This window comes from Cydia splendana, chromosome 4 (assembly GCF_910591565.1).
Source record: "Cydia splendana chromosome 4, ilCydSple1.2, whole genome shotgun sequence".
Taxonomy (NCBI): Eukaryota; Metazoa; Arthropoda; class Insecta; order Lepidoptera; family Tortricidae; genus Cydia; species Cydia splendana.
The window spans coordinates 24,148,263-24,168,666 of record NC_085963.1 but is presented as its reverse complement, the minus strand read 5'-3'; the positions used below and the strand labels follow the sequence as shown (position 1 = coordinate 24,168,666).

At 40.2% G+C, this 20,404-nt stretch overlaps 1 protein-coding gene across 4 annotated transcripts in view; it reads left to right on the top strand.

Annotated features, from left to right (window-relative positions):
- LOC134790145 (obscurin) overlaps positions 1 to 20,404 on the top strand; it is a 93,449-nt gene that overhangs the window by 21,070 nt on the left and 51,975 nt on the right. For all 4 annotated transcript variants that reach the window (XM_063760936.1, XM_063760938.1, XM_063760937.1 and 1 more), the window contains exons 4-8: positions 11,397 to 11,489; positions 13,915 to 14,035; positions 17,290 to 17,471; positions 18,444 to 18,597; positions 19,016 to 20,305. In XM_063760936.1, the coding sequence (XP_063617006.1) occupies positions 11,397 to 11,489; positions 13,915 to 14,035; positions 17,290 to 17,471; positions 18,444 to 18,597; positions 19,016 to 20,305 (1,840 nt within the window). The remainder of the gene's footprint in view (positions 1 to 11,396; positions 11,490 to 13,914; positions 14,036 to 17,289; positions 17,472 to 18,443; positions 18,598 to 19,015; positions 20,306 to 20,404) is intronic.

Sequence of the window (20,404 nt, the reverse complement as noted above, 5' to 3'; positions counted from 1 at the left end):
GGATTTGTGATGTCGGTCTATGTACGGTTATAATATTTGCGAGGCGCCCCAACCAGAACTGAAATTATCAAATTAGTTTTGCAGAATGCTAATACAGTTTTCTACCAAACTTCTTTTCCCGTATTGACTAGTTTTTTTGGGAATTTTCAATCTTTTTTCCATAAGGTACCTTTTTTACTAAACTCTGAGACGACATTACTAGGCTTATAACTAACTTATAACAAAAATAAAAACAGGTAAACAAACGTTACGCATTAAGGTTTCAGATCACACAATAAAAAAAAATTGAGCATTTTTTCACCTCTTTACAAAACATTTAATATCTCCGAAACTAGAAACCCTCATAAGGTACCTTTTCCCGTGGAACGTCACATATTACTGACAACAGTATTAAAATTAACGCCTACTTTTTGATAAAACATAAACAATAATTACCTGATTAAGTTTTAACAGTTTCAAAATAATGAAGGCAGCATACATCACTGTAACAGCATGAAAACAAGTTTTTTTTTACAGTCATACGTTAGTTTGGTCAACTTAACCCTTGATCAAGAAACCCTCCGTATTATGCATAAAACATCATCGTTTTCCGTATGTCAAAATTTTGGACTACCGAACCCGCAAGGATGCGCCAAGGTTTGTTTTGCGACCTTGCACACGTCACAGGAGAAATGCTCATTCTATCTTTAGTCGGGCCGCAGCGGATCCAGGAGCCGACCAGTCGCTACGACACCGTTCCCGCGATCGCCTCGCTCCAGCGAGCGACCTTCGACCACTCGACGAGTGAAGTGTGTGTCTGTGATTGTGTGTTACCCCCCTTTCTCCCCCCAGGTATGCTCTAAGTTCATTTTTAAGCTTGAAAGTGTTCAGCATCGCGAAAAAAGTGGAGAGTGAAAGTCTAAAGTGCACACCCTATTCCCGAGCTATTTGCCGTGAAAGCCTTAAACACATCTTAGTTAGTAACTTGTTCTATTTCAATGTTACGCGGTGTAGTGTTACCATTACGTCTGGTTTATTTCTAGTCATTGTGTGGGCGTTTTCGCATGGTTCTTGCAAGTTTCCCGCCGGTTCTTTCAAAGATTTTTCTGATGACCTTGACCCACTTTCTCTCTTTATTTTAAGGATTACTTTTGTCTTACATTTGTCTACAGTGTGTCTTTACTTTCACTATCTTTTTCTTAAGATCTATGTCTTCTTTAAAATTATGATTTAAAACTGGATTTTCTATGGCTATTAGTTCAAAATATACCTATCCTTACTTGTTATCAGTATTGAAGTTTTAAATGTTTGTTATTCGTCTAATTACTTACGCGATAGCACGAGCTTCCATCATGTCAAGGTGATCTATAAACGTGCGTACGAACCGCGGCCAGCACGCTTTACGAGTATTTTGTAGCTTTTCGCACAGATTATTAGTTTCGGCGATCTGTCGAGTTATGTTTCATGCTTCAACTCTGAAATACGCAGTTTTAAACACCACTTAACTATTTTACTGTTCTACTATGAATACGTACTTACTAACGATATAATCATTTCTATTCCAACCTAAAACTACTTAATTATCATCATCAGATCCTTAATTTCAAAATTGCAAAGTCTAGATTACCTACGTAACATAACCAATCCAACAACTTATTAGGTACCTACTAAACTTATAAGTTTATTGTACAAGAATTTACCGAAGAGATATTTGTGTAGTAAATGTACATTATAAGGAACTGACATTTATTCGGGTGAAGTTACAAATATATCAGCTCAAGAAATTGAAAATAATCGAGATCCTGAACTTAAGATGCTATTAATCAGATTTAAAATGGTGTCATAAGCCCTGAGTAACATTCTAAACAGGATGTTGAGTTTAAAATCGACTGATCGTGTCATTACCTACATTAAACCTTTGAAATCAACTGATTTCTTTACAGAAAGAAGCTTATAGCCATCTCAATAGCCAAGAAACACCCTAACAAACACCCTAAAACACCCTATCACCTGGCCCCAATTTCACCACGGTGACAGGTGCGACAATTGTAAAATCACTGTTGCCGACGTCACAGGCATCCATGGGCTACGGTTACCACTTACCATCGGACGGGCCGTACAATTGTCGCACCTGTCACCGTGGTGAAATTGGAGCCTGTACTAATGTATTTACCTACAGCTATAATGTCGAAATAAAAAATGGTTGATTGATTGATTGAAACTGTATCCAAATTCACTGCTAAATCTCAACAACGCTTTCTCCGTCTAAATCTTCCCAGATTTGCGTCAGTTTAGGTAAACACTGCTGAACAACACACGTGCAAACAATAATATACCTACACGTGACTGACGCTATTTCCACTTATCAACAAGAATGCATAATAATTGATACATCTGTTTTACTTATTATACAATGTAGCATAAATACCTATAGGATGAAACTTGCCGCAACAAAAAATTTAGAAACATTATTTCAAAAGGATGCGTAACCCTTATAACTTTAAACGAGCAATTATTAATATTATTATACAGTGGAACCCCGCTTACTCTAACCTCGATAAGACGAAATTGCGACCTGGTATTGAATTCATGATTCGACATTAGAACTCGTCTTTTAACCTCAGAAAAATGGTTAAAAAGAAATATCATAAAAAGTTTAAACACGGCACGTGTGTGATGATGATGACAGTTCACATACACAGTACAGGAAAAGAAATATAATAGGTAATTTCAGGGAAGTCAGCCAAAAAAAGATGTCTTAACAATATAAATATTTTTGACTGTAAGTATAATTCTTATCAAACTGCACAACGGGACTTAATCGCGTATTTAAGTTTTAAGATTTACCTCCGACGTTTCGAGGACGGCGTTGTCCCCGTGGTCTCGGAGAAGACTGGCTCAAGTTGACATCAACATCTTCTAGCCGCGCGAGTTTTTCGAACTACCCGCACTTGGTCTTGTTTATCAGTTTGAACGTTTTGCGCACTAGGGATGTCACTCTGTCGACACACAACACTAACGATATTCGATTTATCGACTGTCGATATTCGTTTCCGCTTACATTTACTAATGACTGGATTCCATGTGGATGAGATCTTAAAACCCTCGTCCCGATTAAAATTGCAATGTTTTTTGATTTCAATGGCTTCCCGCACTTTTCTACTGTAGAAATGGCGATCCGTGGAGAGGATTTTAGGGTTATGCAGCTCAATCCAGTGGTTTGGTCCTGACTCCAGCAAATGCTCGGCCACCGCAGACTTGTTGACCTGACGATTTTTGACAGCTGCGATATGTTCCTTAACTCTTTCTGCTATGGTACGCTTAGTTTCTCCGATATAGGAACTACCACAACTGCAATCTATTTTATAAACGCCAGGTGACTGGAACGGAATAACGTCCTTCGGTGACCTTAGGCTCCCTGCTACTTTGGATAAAGGTGTGTACACCGTCTTTATAGAGTACTTTCCAAGTACTGTGCCAACTTTATCCGTTACCCCTTTTACATACGGCAAAAATGCCGGCTGTCTGGAGACATCAGGACGTTTCCGCGTTGCCTTTCGTCTGGGTTGCCACTTTTTTACCTTGTACCCGTTCCTCCTTAGTACCTCCTGAATATGCGACATCTCACTCTCTAAATATTCAGGGTCACACAGATCATGTGCTCTGTTTACTAGCGAGGTAACCACCGATTGTAAGTGACGAGGATGGTGGTGAGAAAGGGCGTTCAAATACCTGTCAGTGTGTGTAGGTTTCCTATAAACAGTATGAGTTAGGGTTCCATCCACTCGACCAATCACTTTCACGTCCAAAAACGGCAAACTGCGCTGTGATTCCAATTCATACGTGAACTTCGTCTTCGGATGAATTGAATTTAGATATCGGAGTAGTTGCTCCACCTCCTGCTTCCCACCCTTCATAATACAGAAAACATCATCCACATAGCGCTTCCACAACTTCACCGCCCAAGGCTGCAAGTTTATACTGGCTTCGATATGCTCCATCCAGATATTTGCCAAAACCGGTGCTACAGGGCTACCCATGGCTACCCCATCAATCTGGAGGTAATGCTTTCCACAATACAAAAAGTAGCTTCCTTCCAAGCAGTTCCTCAGCAACACCATTACTGACTCCGATATACCCTCATCGCTCAGTTTCCTTCTGACTACTTCTAGACATTCTTTAACGGGAACATTGGTGAAGAGCGACTCAACGTCAAAGCTCACCATTACCTCATCTGGTTCCAGCGTTATTCCCTTGAGAATATCTATAAAGTGACGAGAGTCCTTCACAAAAGACGACGTACTACCCACAAGCGGCTGCAACACCGACGCAACATGCTTTGCAAGATCGTAAGTGGGAGAAGAGATTTGACTCACGATCGTATCGTATTTCTAAGTCTAGTAGTGATGTGCATGATAAGAAATATGACAGACTGCTTTATCGATATGGGAGAAACGTGAGTACAAGTGATCATCATGGGGACAAAACTACCACCACAGTTGTGAATTTATCGAGTGCTACACTGGATAATGCAACTGTTAGCGTACTGGAAAAAGGCTTAAATTTTGCAATGACGCCTAAGAGGGTTCCGTATGAGACTGTGATCTGTGGTGTTGAGGAGGCTATAGCGCGTAACAAGGTGCCGTCGTGCGACGCGGAAGAGTTAAGACAGGATGTTGCCGTTATTCTAAGGAAAGCCAAACTTCCAAAGAGTAATACCACTGCGGAGGAGCGATCAGCCCTTAGGGATCTAAAGGAAAATGAGGACATCCTGGTTCTTAAGGCTGACAAGGGAAACGCCACTGTAGTGATGGACTCAACGGATTATGACAGCAAAATACGGCACTTACTGGATGACAGTCTCGTATACAAGCCTGTTTCGTACAACCCTACGGCTAGGGTCTCTCGTCGCATTAGGGCTGTCATCAAAGACAACAGGGAGTTGTTCGAAGAAGACGTGTTCGATCGGTTGTACAAACCCAAGATCGTACTGCCACCTAAACTGTACGGATTGCCAAAAGTCAAATCTCTTCTCCCACTTACGATCTTGCAAAGCATGTTGCGTCGGTGTTGCAGCCGCTTGTGGGTAGTACGTCGTCTTTTGTGAAGGACTCTCGTCACTTTATAGATATTCTCAAGGGAATAACGCTGGAACCAGATGAGGTAATGGTGAGCTTTGACGTTGAGTCGCTCTTCACCAATGTTCCCGTTAAAGAATGTCTAGAAGTAGTCAGAAGGAAACTGAGCGATGAGGGTATATCGGAGTCAGTAATGGTGTTGCTGAGGAACTGCTTGGAAGGAAGCTACTTTTTGTATTGTGGAAAGCATTACCTCCAGATTGATGGGGTAGCCATGGGTAGCCCTGTAGCACCGGTTTTGGCAAATATCTGGATGGAGCATATCGAAGCCAGTATAAACTTGCAGCCTTGGGCGGTGAAGTTGTGGAAGCGCTATGTGGATGATGTTTTCTGTATTATGAAGGGTGGGAAGCAGGAGGTGGAGCAACTACTCCGATATCTAAATTCAATTCATCCGAAGACGAAGTTCACGTATGAATTGGAATCACAGCGCAGTTTGCCGTTTTTGGACGTGAAAGTGATTGGTCGAGTGGATGGAACCCTAACTCATACTGTTTATAGGAAACCTACACACACTGACAGGTATTTGAACGCCCTTTCTCACCACCATCCTCGTCACTTACAATCGGTGGTTACCTCGCTAGTAAACAGAGCACATGATCTGTGTGACCCTGAATATTTAGAGAGTGAGATGTCGCATATTCAGGAGGTACTAAGGAGGAACGGGTACAAGGTAAAAAAGTGGCAACCCAGACGAAAGGCAACGCGGAAACGTCCTGATGTCTCCAGACAGCCGGCATTTTTGCCGTATGTAAAAGGGGTAACGGATAAAGTTGGCACAGTACTTGGAAAGTACTCTATAAAGACGGTGTACACACCTTTATCCAAAGTAGCAGGGAGCCTAAGGTCACCGAAGGACGTTATTCCGTTCCAGTCACCTGGCGTTTATAAAATAGATTGCAGTTGTGGTAGTTCCTATATCGGAGAAACTAAGCGCACCATAGCAGAAAGAGTTAAGGAACATATCGCAGCTGTCAAAAATCGTCAGGTCAACAAGTCTGCGGTGGCCGAGCATTTGCTGGAGTCAGGACCAAACCACTGGATTGAGCTGCATAACCCTAAAATCCTCTCCACGGATCGCCATTTCTACAGTAGAAAAGTGCGGGAAGCCATTGAAATCAAAAAACATTGCAATTTTAATCGGGACGAGGGTTTTAAGATCTCATCCACATGGAATCCAGTCATTAGTAAATGTAAGCGGAAACGAATATCGACAGTCGATAAATCGAATATCGTTAGTGTTGTGTGTCGACAGAGTGACATCCCTAGTGCGCAAAACGTTCAAACTGATAAACAAGACCAAGTGCGGGTAGTTCGAAAAACTCGCGCGGCTAGAAGATGTTGATGTCAACTTGAGCCAGTCTTCTCCGAGACCACGGGGACAACGCCGTCCTCGAAACGTCGGAGGTAAATCTTAAAACTTAAATACGCGATTAAGTCCCGTTGTGCAGTTTGATAATGTTTAATAATCGTGAAAGTTTAAATCAGAGTATAATTCTTTTTTTCTACTTACGTCGAATCATTTAACTCACTGAGCTTTTACCAAAATGCAATGAAAACCTACGTGCAAATGACAGACAATTGTAGAAAATAAGCATCAACAGAAGAAAACGAAATTGAAATTGCGACACCGATCGATCGGCTGGTCGGGAGCCAAGCAATTACACCGACATCCGACGAATGTTAGTTCAATTAACTAATATAACACTAACACGCCCATCGACATGATATTTAGGCGGGAATATCTAGAACACTGATTGGAGAGTGAAGAAATGACTAGGGTGTCTGGCTGGGGCATTATACGAGTATGTAGATGTTGATGTAGTGTAGGGGCGCCCGGCCGGAGATAGACGGGCTGTCGATCACTAGTTGCATTCATTCAGCACAATGCCCTGGAGTTGGAGCCAGGGATCGTAACCGGTTTTTGGCAAACACTTCGAAATAACCATATATTTCGAATTATTTTATACTTCAAATGTAAAACTCAGTTGTGTTTTTAGGTAACGACTTCGTATTATTAGATTGCCCAATTAGAAATGAAATAATTAACAAAGAACGAAAAAATATCGTTTTCGTTCCCATACAAAAAATACCGGTATCCGATCTGGAGCTGCAGGTTAATGTCCCAGCGGCATTCCCTCACTATTCTCCTCAAATAATTAATAATTTATGATTTCTGAAATCATCGTGTTATCCTGCAGAATAGATGAACACCTTCAAATTCTATTACATCCTTTAGTTCGCTCATCTAATTCATCCCTACCAAATGATGAAATAACATCGCGTCTGGGGCTTACAGAGAAAGTTAAACGTAAAATAATATTCAATGAAAAATAGCCGACTACACAAACAATCTAAGGTGCCATCATTTTCTGGTTTTCTTTAAATTAGCAGTTCCACTTCACTCAAACGGTGATATTGTGTGTGTTATGTAAACAGTGTTTTATGTCCCGATTCCATACGAATTTCACGTAGGTGCCTATTTAATTCACAGTATTCACACAAAACAGCTTTCATGAATGTATGCTCCGCAAATAATAGGATATTTTGAGCGCTTGTGATGCATCTCGCCTACGATTTCATGCCAGCTGTATTATATTTGAATCTCTCATTGGAACGTCGTCTGTATTGCTCTTGTTTGTTATAGGAATAAGTATTCGTTCATAGGTAATCGTTTCATAATTAAAAATAACTATTTCGAAATTGCCTGTTTCATTATTGGCAAAACTAACGTATCATGATCATGTAACGTTACCGATAGCCTAGGCCCACTTTCCCCTAACCTGGGGTTAACTGGTTAAACCGTTACCCAGTGTCAAATTGTACTGGTAACTCCACGTTTAACCGTTTAACCCCGGGTTAGTGAACGGTGGCATTACAAATAATAAAAAAAGCCCGATTCTTTTTTAGTTAAGCACTTGATTTTGATCTTTTTTTTTTATACGACCTAGTAGATCGCTCAAGATGATAGGTGCATGAGAAATGAAGTGAAAGTCGTGCGTGAGGTGCACGCCATCACCAAGACGATCGTCAAGGACTTCAAGTCGTATCAAAACCTGTTCAAAACCGTAACAAGTTGTTAAATCGCAATCGGACTCTAGGCAGGCGTGGCTCACTCCGCGATCTCATCGCGTCGCTACAAGTACGTGCGGCCCACACCAATTTTGGTGTCTAGCCATAGTAGTTGCCGCGCACCGCTACGGAACGGACGCCAGCTCGCGCTTGCGCCACCTGGCGGTCATATCTGTCGTAATAGACGCGTTTTGTTAGGTAGTGAACTTTCGGTACCTAGTACTATTATTTATTCTGTGCTGACAGTGACAATAGTATGAGGTCTCTAGCGACTTTCATATTGATTGTCACTGTGACAGGGTACGAAATGGGTCATAAATTAATACTTTCGTCCGTACATAATTACAATTGTAGTACTTACTTAAATCAAAGTGTAATTGGTTGTAGAAGATATTTAAACTGTAAGAAAAAAATCTTGCCCTCTCGTTTGACAGGTGGGCCAGATGACGAAATACGGCGTAAAGTAGGTATATATTTTTGTGGTACTGGTAACTGAATTGTCCAACGTCAACATTTGACAACCATAATTATTACCGCAGTCAAATTCGAGACCTTACACCTCGTCTACTATTAAATAATAGCTGTTTTCCAAAATAAACGTTCCTATTTGCTTTTAAAACAACAATTTTTCATGGCTAACAGGTAATACTCTTGTTTTGATTTTTATTAATAGCCAGTGGCCATGTAAATATTTGGTTTATTTTTAACATCGATAAAATTAATAAAATGTGACGTCCCACGGTCAAAGGTACCTTATGGCGGGTATGGAGTTATGCATACCCCAGTAATCTACAATAAATAAGCTATCGATAACACAAAAGATCAACCTTCTAGGTTGCGTAGTTACAGAGATATGATTTTTTGAAAATAATGTTGTGAAATGAGCAACTTTACGATAGAGAAGTTTTAAGTTTAGCCGCCTAAAAAACTATGTTCCTGAAGTAAGTTACATAGTTGACTACAAATAATAATACCTTATATATCTGAGATTAAAAAAATATTGCGACTTGTTCTGTAATGCCAATAGAAACTTTTGATATCGACTGATTTATGTGTATACTAACCAATCTCTTGAAAATAAAGTTTTATTTAATTTTCACGATTGATTGCAATGCGCTCTCAAGATTTAAATTTTATCTATTAGAAAACGACACTGACAGACAGTTTAAGCAAAAAACAATACCGATTTAGAGGTGAAAATGTATTTTCTGACTTTTTCATATAAAATCACAAAATTGAATATTTTTACTTTTAATGTGACACACAATCAATTTTTCTGAGCACATATGAAAGAAATTCTGTCATTCAAATGAAATAAATCCTAAAACCGCAACTAAATACTATATTAAACCCCTTATGCCACTTTAAACTTACATAACAATAACAGTATTTGCTCCATACATTTACGAAAAGGTACCTTATGGAAATAAATCTAATAATACATCACTACAAAATATCAATCATATTACAGTTTATCTTTTATGAATAGAAAATATTAATTTACATTAAACTGCCCCAAATTTAATTAGTTCTTCGTCATAATAATCTTAAAAAAGACCAATAATTTGTATGTAATGAAAAGGTACCTTGTGATTAAGTTACATGATGAGGCATGATGATGATGGAACAGTTAGGATAAACTAATAATATTTTGGGGTTAAGATGGTATAAATCGTCTATTTCCTATCAATAATATATTTCGGTTGCTATTGAAGATAAGCGGCATTGAGGTTCAATGACTTCAGATATTCCATAAGGTAATGCGTCGGATATTGGCATTTTTCAGCACCAACCAATGGCTGATTTACTGCATGCGACCAAACCAAATGAAGATTATTCTAGTTAAGAAAGACTTGATGAGAGTAGCTTTGGTATAATAGCAGGCTACTTGGATTTGTGATGTCGGTCTATGTACGGTTATAATATTTGCGAGGCGCCCCAACCAGAACTGAAATTATCAAATTAGTTTTGCAGAATGCTAATACAGTTCTCTACCAAACTTCTTTTCCCGTATTGACTAGTTTTTTTGGGAATTTTTAATCTTTTTTCCATAAGGTACCTTTTCTACTAAACTCTGAGACGACATTACTAGGCTTATAACTAACTTATAACAAAAATAAAAACAGGTAAACAAACGTTACGCATTAAGGTTTCAGATCACACAATAAAAAAAAATTGAGCATTTTTTCACCTCTTTACAAAACATTTCATATCTCCGAAACTAGAAACCCTCATAAGGTACCTTTTCCCGTGGAACGTCACAAATAGTGTTAAGAAATGTGGTGATGACCCAGAAATTACGACGACATCCGGTGCTCTTTGTCAAGGTTCTGTTGGCTGTTCGCTTATTATTTTAGAAACAGATGGACGATTTTGTAATATTAACTGGTGTTAAATGGCTTTTGAATGTAGAATTGATTTAAGGTAAACTAATTGACAGTTAGGTACGACATATAAACCACTCGAAAACAAAAACTTGATCATTAAGAGTTGAAAGGTGGTACTCTAATATGTTTGGGCGGAGTGAAAGACACGTTATAAAAATTGTATGTACCTGTTTAAAAAGTATAATTATCATCAATCAATTATTTATTCCATAGCATCAAAGATTTGATGTAAAATTTAAGCATTCTTAATAAGCGTATTCAGGTGGTGCATGTAGTTTGAAAGTTTGAAAACACGGAATTTAACTGAAAATTTGAGTTTTCGAAGAGTCATTTAGATACACCTGTCGAATGCCGTTATCATGGTATAATAATATACTCCGCCTGGTACTCCATTCCCGTCTTTTCTAGGTCACCTAACTGACACAAGCCTACGTCATCATGCGACAGCGCTATATGATAATATGCGATAGCGCTATATATAGCGGCCATGTTGTTGTGGCGTAGGCCTGTGTCACTCTGGGAATAGAAGACCATGTTTTATTAGACTATGGTCGTTATCTTTTACTTTCTATAGGTACGAGTTTGTTTGTTTTGAGGGTCGTTGATTGTCGCCGCAACTTCAAAATGTCATCCAAATTCTTTATTTCTGTCACATGAATGGATTTAATTTTACATGACATTTTAGCTATCTACCTATTTGTTAATATTATGCTGTTTTGTACTTGCATGTTTGTAATCAATACTGTACTTATACTGTAAGTTTTCGTTTTTTTTGGCAATAAACATTTTTTTTTTCTCATGATAATTGTCCGTTTTCCAGGATCTAGCTGACGACCTCGGTGACGACAAGGGCATTACCGAGCATCTGAAGCTACCTATACAGCGGATCAACGACTACCAGCTTCTTCTTAAGGTTCGTAAAGTTTGCTGCTGTTTAAAAATTGGAAATAAATAATGGACTGGAATGGATGGATATAACAAGTGCGGAAAAGAGGAAATTCTAAACTAGTGGCGATAAATTAAAAGATGACCGAAGGCAGTGTTTTAAATCGACACGAGTTGCGAATTACCTATTCGCACGTGTATCGTACAACGTTTTACAGTACATATATATGGCCCTTTAAACTTTTGACATACGCACGAAAAGTGCGATTTTACGCACTAGTGCGGGAAAATATGACCATATGTACCTACTGTAAAATCATTATTCATTATGATCAAAGTTTCAAAGATCAAATGTTGTTCTTATTTGGATATTCGTCGGCAGTTCCATCATTTATTTCTGAGTTAATTCTAAATACATATGCACGTGTTACAAAGAAAATAAATAAATTAGGTACTGTAGCACTTATACTTGGTCAAGCAGATCTTGTCAGTAGAAAAAGGCGCCAATTTTTTGAAAATGTAGGCGCGAAGAGATATCGTCCCATAGAAAATTTTAATTTTGCGCCTTTTTTTACTGACAAGATTTGCTTGACCAGCTATATATTCAAAGAGTTCCCTCAATTTCTCTAAGATTCAAATAGCGTTTTAAACAATTAAATGTTGTTAGCAGTCCACAATCCTATTTTACTGTGTGATATTCATGACGAAATAAATTCTTAAATTTTGCGCTTTATTTTCATCAGTTTCATTTCTTCCCGTAGGTATTTCGGTATACTTACCTAGAATACCTAGATGCATTCTAGTTTTAGACCTACCGGACAGAACCTAATATGTCTAGACAGAAGTTATAACTACGTTTGTCTCTTATAATTGTAATGTCTAACATGATTTATCTACAGGTGTTGAACACTGTGCAGGTTTCACAGTATTCTGGCACGATCATAAACGACACGGTTTTGACATTATAATTAACGATGCACCTGACACCTCATCAAATCGAACGACTCGTGCATAACTAATGACTTACTATAAATAAGTTTTCTACATATAAAAACCGACTAAGTACGGAATGACGATGGCAAACAATTGTAAGGAATGCTTATGTTTTAACGTGCCATAAGTTTGCGCTGCCAAAGTAGTCATCTACAATAGTATGTTAAGTACTCTTCGAAAGCCGGAAAAATATGTGACACGCTCTTATGGCTCTACAAATAAGATAGTGTCAGATATTTTTGCTGCCTTCGTTGTGTAACATATTTTTGCAGGTGACTGTATTAATTTGGCAGATCACGTTTAAAACAGTGATACCTTGATATATTGTTTGTTTTCATTGAAAAGCTTTCTCCCAATATTTATTGTAATGATTCTAGACTTACGAGACTAATGTGATTTGACAACTTAAAGGAGTTTGATCATCTTGCGACCAAAATAGTAAGATAATAGGTAAACTTAAATTTAAAAAATACTGCACGATTACGAATGTACATACTAGGTATACACACTCTATATACTTTTGATGCTGATAATTGTAGATAAGTACCTACACTATCAATTTCAATCTTAAGATCGCTCAACATATCCGCAATATCTTCATCTCTTATTTATCCTACACGCTAGACAAGAATACATTCCTTAGCAGCACCAGCTAAAATAATGACTATACATCTGGCCTGTAACACCTCGTTCATAATTTGTCAACAAACACTGCCAAATTGCATACCAGACCGTAACTAAGTCGTTGACCTATTATAATGGCCACAAATCTCCATATTAACGATCCATACGCGATAGTCGTGTGTATCCATGGATTAAATTTGTTTCAGGATATATGGAAATGGAATTGAGTCGTAGTTTTAGAGATATAATGGGAAGTTTTGGCTTGAAATCAGGCGAGGATGGTCATTAGGCGCAGCTTATTTAGCAGTGTGGGATTAGTGAACTAAAGAGGAAGTGATAGTATAGTCAGTTGTTTTGCAAGCAGAATTATGAAGTTGTGAATTATAACTAGCACTATATTTGGGGAATTCTAGTCGCTGTTTGAATTTAAATGTTACACATTTTTATCATCCTTTGAGCCAATCTTACTGGTTATTTATGTACCTACTACGTTGTACGGGATATCGCGGACCCATGGCACCTACAAACAGAAGTAGAAATTTTATAGAAATGATTTATTTGGTATGATACAGACTAGAGAGAAAACAATATAACAATAATGAACATAACATGGAACGATGATCAACCAACCAACAACAACAACTAAAGTTTTTGAAAAAAGTTGGTTTCTAACTATCGTCTTAGTGAAAAAGGGGTACCCATTTAATAATATTATTAGTATAGACACTGAATCGGACCCCAGGCTCCCATGAGCCGTGGCAAAAATGCCGGGATAACGCGAGGAAGAAGAAGAAGAAGAAGTATAGACACTAAATCATAAAATCTTCTTATTCCAGGAGCTAGTGAAATACTCCAAACGCCTCGGCGAAGATTGCACGGATCTCCAGAAAGCTCTAGAACTCTTCCTTGGTGTTCCCAACCGCGCCACCGACAATAAATTTATTGCGAGCATCGAAGGTAATCACTTCCCAACGTTTAATTCAAGTTAATGTATTCATAGGTATAACATACAATATGAATGAATTAAATACACTTTATTAATAATGATACTGAACCCTAACAAACATGCAAAATGTAAAGAAAAGAAAGGAATAAGTAGGTTCGTTTCCTTTCTCAAAACCAATCATTTTGCGGTCTACTTGGACTTTCTAGGTCCAGACTCTAGCAATGAAATCAGTTTTTGCATGTTGACCTAAACTGACTCATTATTAAACTTGACTGGAACACTCCTTTTCGCCTAGGGCTGGGGTGTGCGTGTACGTTAGAGACGATATCAGTTCTCGCCGCCTCCGCAATCTTGAAGGTAGGGACCTCTCCACCTTATGGCTGCGTATAGACAACGATGATCATCCCCGTGTCTATTCGTGCCTATATAGGTCCCATAGCGGTGATGCCGAAACTGACCGACTCATTGAGCAGATCCAAATGGCTGCAGACTCTGTGCAGCAACAGATCCCATCCGCTGAGATCATTATACTTGGTGATTTCAACGCCCACAACGCCGAATGGCTGGGCTCTAGCAAGACTGATCATGCGGGCAGATCTGTTTATAACTTTGCTCTGGCATATGGCTTAACACAATTGGTCACTGCGCCTACGCGAATCCCAGATGTGGAAGGCCAGGAACCTTCCCTGTTGGACCTTCTGCTGACCTCTCATCCGGTTGACTACCATGTTTCCGTTGAGGCCCCACTTGGTTCGTCGGATCATTGCCTGATCCGGAGTACGGTGCCACTCGCGTGCCCGCCGCGTCGGCGAGTTGCTTGTAGCCGCCGGGTGTGGCACTATAGGTCAGCAGATTGGGACGGGATGCGTACCTTCTTTGCATCCTACCCTTGGAAGCAGGTTTGCTTCACGCCGGATGATCCCAATGTCGTTGCTGATTCTGTTGCTGACGTTGTGCTGCAGGGAATGGAGCTATTCATTCCATCCTCTGTGGTTCCTGTTGGTGGCAAATCCCAACCTTGGTTTGGTCGCTTCTGCAAAAGGGCCTCTCGCCGAAAGCAAGAGTGCTACCAAGCGTGGGTAGATGCAGCGACAGTACGGGATGTAAAGACTAGCGCATTAAAAAAGGAGTATAACTTTGCCTCCAGGTCCTTCAAAAGAGTTATTGCCAGAGCAAAGTCACTGCACATTGGTAGAATTGGCGAGAAATTAGAGCGCCTCCCTTCGGGAACTCGTGCGTTCTGGTCTCTTGCCAAAGCTATCCAGGGAAATTTCTGCACGCCATCTTTTCCGCCACTGCACATGGGAAATGATTCATTGGCCCACGACGCAAAAGACAAAGCCGACCTTCTGGGTAAACTCTTTGCGTCCAACTCGACTTTGGATGACGGGGGATACGCGCCGCCGACCATACCGCGGTGCGAGAGCTGTATGCCGGATATCCGGTTAAACCAAAGCTCAGTGCGTAAAGCACTTCTTTCCCTCGACACTCATAAGTCGAGTGGGCCTGATGGAATCCCTGCGATTGTGCTGAAGATGTGTGCTCCTGAGTTGGCACCGGTCTTAACGCGTCTTTTCCGGCTCTCTTACACTTCTGGCGTAGTCCCAACCTCGTGGAAGTCAGCTTTGGTGCACCCGATCCCTAAAAAAGGCGACCGCTCAAACCCGTCCAACTACAGGCCAATAGCTATAACCTCCCTTTTCTCGAAGATAATGGAGTCCATTATCAACTGCCAGCTCCTTCGGTACCTAGAGGATCACCAGTTGCTTAGTGACCGACAATACGGTTTCCGTAGAGGCCGCTCGGCTGGTGATCTTCTAGTCTACTTGACACATCGTTGGGCACAGGCGATCGAGACAAAGGGTGAAGCATTGGCTGTTAGCTTGGATATTGCGAAGGCCTTCGATCGCGTTTGGCACAAAGCACTTCTTTCGAAGCTACCATCCTATGGGCTTCCCGAGAAATTATGTGTATGGGTCAGTAGCTTTCTAGCAGACAGAAGCATAAAGGTCGTAGTTGACGGTGAATGCTCAGAACCCATGTCTGTGAATGCTGGTGTCCCCCAAGGCTGTGTGCTATCACCCACGCTATTCCTTCTGCATATCAATGACATGCTGCAAATCAGCGGCATTCATTGTTATGCTGATGATAGTACAGGTGATGCCTTTTACACCGGCCGCACCAATATTTCTCGGGAAAACGTCATCGAGAGCCGGAACAAACTTGTGTCTGAAATTGAGACTTCCCTAAAGGAAGTCTCTGAATGGGGTCGACTTAACTTAGTCCGTTTTAACCCTAGCAAGACACAGGTTTGCGCGTTTACCGCAAAAAAGTTAGAGTTTGTCGCGTCACCTCGTTTTGAGAGCACTCCCCTGAGTGCCGCAGCCAGTATCGGAATCCTTGGTGTCGACATTTCGAGTGAAGTCCAGTTCCGCGGTCATCTAGAGGGTAAGGCTAAATTAGCCTCCAAGAAGCTCGGTGTGCTCAACAGATCGAGACGGTATTTCACACCGGCCCAGCGCCTACAGCTTTATAAGGCGCAGGTTCGCCCACATATGGAATACTGCTCTCATCTGTGGGCAGGGGCACCCCAATACCAGCTTCTCCCTCTGGACCGCATCCAACGAAGAGCGGCTCGAATTGTTGACTGCCAGCGTCTTTCGGAACGGCTTGACTCCTTGGCGCTGCGTAGAGATGTAGCCTCGCTCTGCATTTTCTATCGCATGTATAACGGGGAGTGCTCCGAGGAATTGTTCGGATTAATCCCTGCCGCTTCTTTTCGCCATCGCCCTACGCGACAACATTACCATCTTCATCACTTGGATGGTTGGCAGTCCTCAACTGTGCGTTTCTCCAGAAACTTCCTGCCTCGCACTGCCAAACTGTGGAATGAACTGTCGCCAGCGGTATTTCCGGACCGATACGACCTACAAACCTTCAAGAAAAGAGCGTACTCCCATCTTAAAGGCCGGCAACGCGCTTGCAACCCTTCTGGTGTTGCGGGTGTCCATGGGCGGCGGTAATCGCTTACCATCAGGTGATCCGTCTGCTCGTTTGCCTCCTATTTCATAAAAAAAAAAAAAAAAAAAAAAAAAAAAAAAAGCACTAATGCTTCACATACTATCGATGTATCACTTATTTTTCAATGCTAATTTGTCAATATCGTTTTTTGCAAACCTTTGGTAGAAAAAAACAGTATTACGTTTCACATTTGGATTTACCGATTACAAAAACATTGCTCTAACCCTCAACCTTTTGATTTCAGGTTACCGTGGTAATATCTTCAAGCTTGGCCGGCTTCTCACCCACGACTGGTTCACCGTCACCGACTCCGACGGCAAGCATAAAGAGCGCTACCTCTTCCTTTTTAAGGCTAGGATCCTCATCTGCAAAGTCAAGAGAGTCTCGGATGATAGATCTGTGTTCGTGCTTAAGGATATTGTCAAGGTTAGTAAGTTTTCTTCTATCTGAATCCGATGGATGACAGGTTGTTGTGATAACATTTACAAGACCGATTTACTTTTTATTCACTGGTTTGGCTGTATGGTCAAGCTCAAGAGAATCTCAGTTGTGAAGCCTTTCCTAATATATTTTTTTGTTTATTTTTTGTTTAGTTAGGTACCTACCTTTTTCCTCGTGCTTACAAGTTTGTCAAGCACTAATCTTGCTTGCTTACTGTATTGAAAAAACCTTATTTGCGTATTATTTTATCGATCTTGCATATAAATAATATAAATATGTGTAGTTTCCAACATTTTTGTGGTCTGTTTTAACATTCAATCTAACTTAGTATAAAGTAGTAATAAACGAATTCTCTTAATAGTAGGTACATGAACTCTCATGCTATTTTAAACACAGCATTGGATGAGTCATGAGCTCAAATAAAATGAATATCGTCAATTCGAGGCTATATCTATTCTTGCCATCTGCTAATTTATGCACCGCTTAACCAAACCAAAGCTACTTTGTGTATAAACTGTATAACTAACGTGAACTTCACAAATTTCATTGTGATGAATAAAATATAATTGCGTCCAAAGCTATAAACCTTCAATACCAACTGTGTTTTCTAATTTAACCGCAGTTGGATCAAAGCCAAGTTTCCATCAGTTATATCACTATCGTAATCCTCGTTTGTGGTGGGAAAGTCAACAATCTCATTTCTTTCTTGAACTAGGTACTTAAATAGTTAACAGAGCCTTGAATAACCAAATATCTATTTTTGTTTGTATGCGATATTCTTTATATTTATATTTTCGTCACTAAGATTATTTAGTTTTTTGTTATCATACCTCCATTTAACCTTCTGTATGTATGTTACATGTAAACTACATCCTAATAGGGTCCATATTTTGTACTGATTAGACTTTAATCACCTTTGTACATTACTATATTATAATATGATGATGATATTTCCAGCTACCGGAAGTCGAGGTAGACGACCTTTCAACTGAACCGCTCAAATTTAAGCTGCACCAGAAATCGCCCCCGCTCTCCGTGACTTTATCGGCCCACAAAGAACAGGTCAAGCACAACTGGCTGAAGGAGATCTTGCAGAATATCAGCGACGTCGGTAAGTTCCTTGAATATATATAATAAACTTTGTTATAATATCCCTTGTATCAGTTCTGATTAACTTTTCTTGGAGTATAAAGCATTGAGTACCTACGAATAATTTTCGTACAGTTTTTGCAAACTTTTAAATGCAAAAAGATAATTATTCAAAGCCGAGTATTTCTGCATCTGTAGATACGGTTTGACGTACATATAAATACCTCCGTTGGGATCAGATTTTGCTGGCAGACACATTATCATTCTTCTAGCCGCCCAGAAACCTCCTCCTCCAGGGGCCTCCTGTTCCATTATATTTTGACTTTTTACACTGACAAATCAGAATTGCAATTGTCTTGGCAAGTTCTGTCTGATTCGTGGGCGGCTAGAGGTTAATCAATAATATGTATTTATTTAGGTGATATTTGTTTCTTTTTCAGTTGCATTAGCCGAGCACGCGGCTGACGACTTACAACTATTAACACCAGAAGCAGCTACTCCAGCAGAAGTAGCTTCTCCGGAAGCAGCTTCCCCACAAGCGGTTTCTCCAGAGCCAGCAGAAGAGAAGAAGAAAAAGCGAGAGCACGCTAAAGACGCCAAAGCAGCTGAGGTCCAAGAAAAACGATCCAAAGTTGAAGCTGAAAAGCAGAAGGTTGAAGATATAGAAGTTGAAGAAGTCCTCACAAGAGAACAATCTCTGCAACAACTAAAATCCAAGAGAAAGGCATCTTTAGAAAGCGAGGTAGCCAAAAAACTTTCAAAGACCGAAACCAGTGAACTCCTCAGTGAAGTACAAGAAATCACCAGCGCACAAAGTGAACTCACATCAGGTTTAGAAACTAAATCATCTGTGAGCCACGAAAGTTCTAAAGTTAGTGAGTCAGTCAAAGCTGCTAAGAAGGCGGGTAAGGCAGAGATTATAGAAGAAAGTGTTGAATCATCAGTCACTTCGAAATCGTCTGTACGCGTGACATCACTTGAAGAGAGTTCACACGAAACTTTAGTTCAAAGTTCAACTGTTCACTCTTCATACGAGGCGAGCTCTGAGAAGCAATCTGCTCAATCATCATCTGTCGAACAAAAATCATCAGTTTCGTCAGTAGAAGCTTCCAGAGTCGACCAGACGTCATCAGAGGCTACTGTTGTCGAAAGAAAATCTTCACTCACCTCTGCGTCACAAAAAACTTCAGAAAGGTCTGCTGCTGAGCGAAAATCATCGCAGGAATCAGTAGTTTCTGCTGAACGCAAATCATCACAAGAATCAGTAGTTTCCGCTGAGCGAAGATCCTCACAAGAATCGGTTGTCGAAAAACACTCGGCGCAAGCTAGCGTTGAGAAAACATCATTACAAGCGACCACAGATGAACAAAAAACAACATCATCTAGTCATCTAGTTAAGAAATCTGTAATATCATCAAAGCAAAAATCACAAGAATCCGTCCAAAAAACTTCTGCACAATCTGAAGAAAAATCAGAAGAGAAAACTGTTCGAGGTAGTGTACAAGAAGGAGCTACTGTAGAGAGTAAGAGAGAGGTAAGACAATCCGAACAAAGATCTGAAGAGAAAACTGCCGCTCAAGAGAGTGTAAAAGAAGGAGCTACCGTTGAGAGTAAGGCAGAAGTAAACGCCACCGGTGGCGTTACTATTACTGAAGAAGGCAACGCAAACGGTCAAACTGTAGAAGAAGACGAAATGTCGAGATATACCCGCAGTTCGCGGCTGTCTGGAGGTAGGTTGACTTAAAACATGTATATGTGTGCTCCTAATTATTGTATTCAGTCTTTATTAATTAACCTTTGTTCCAGATATTATTAATTCTAGCAAAGCA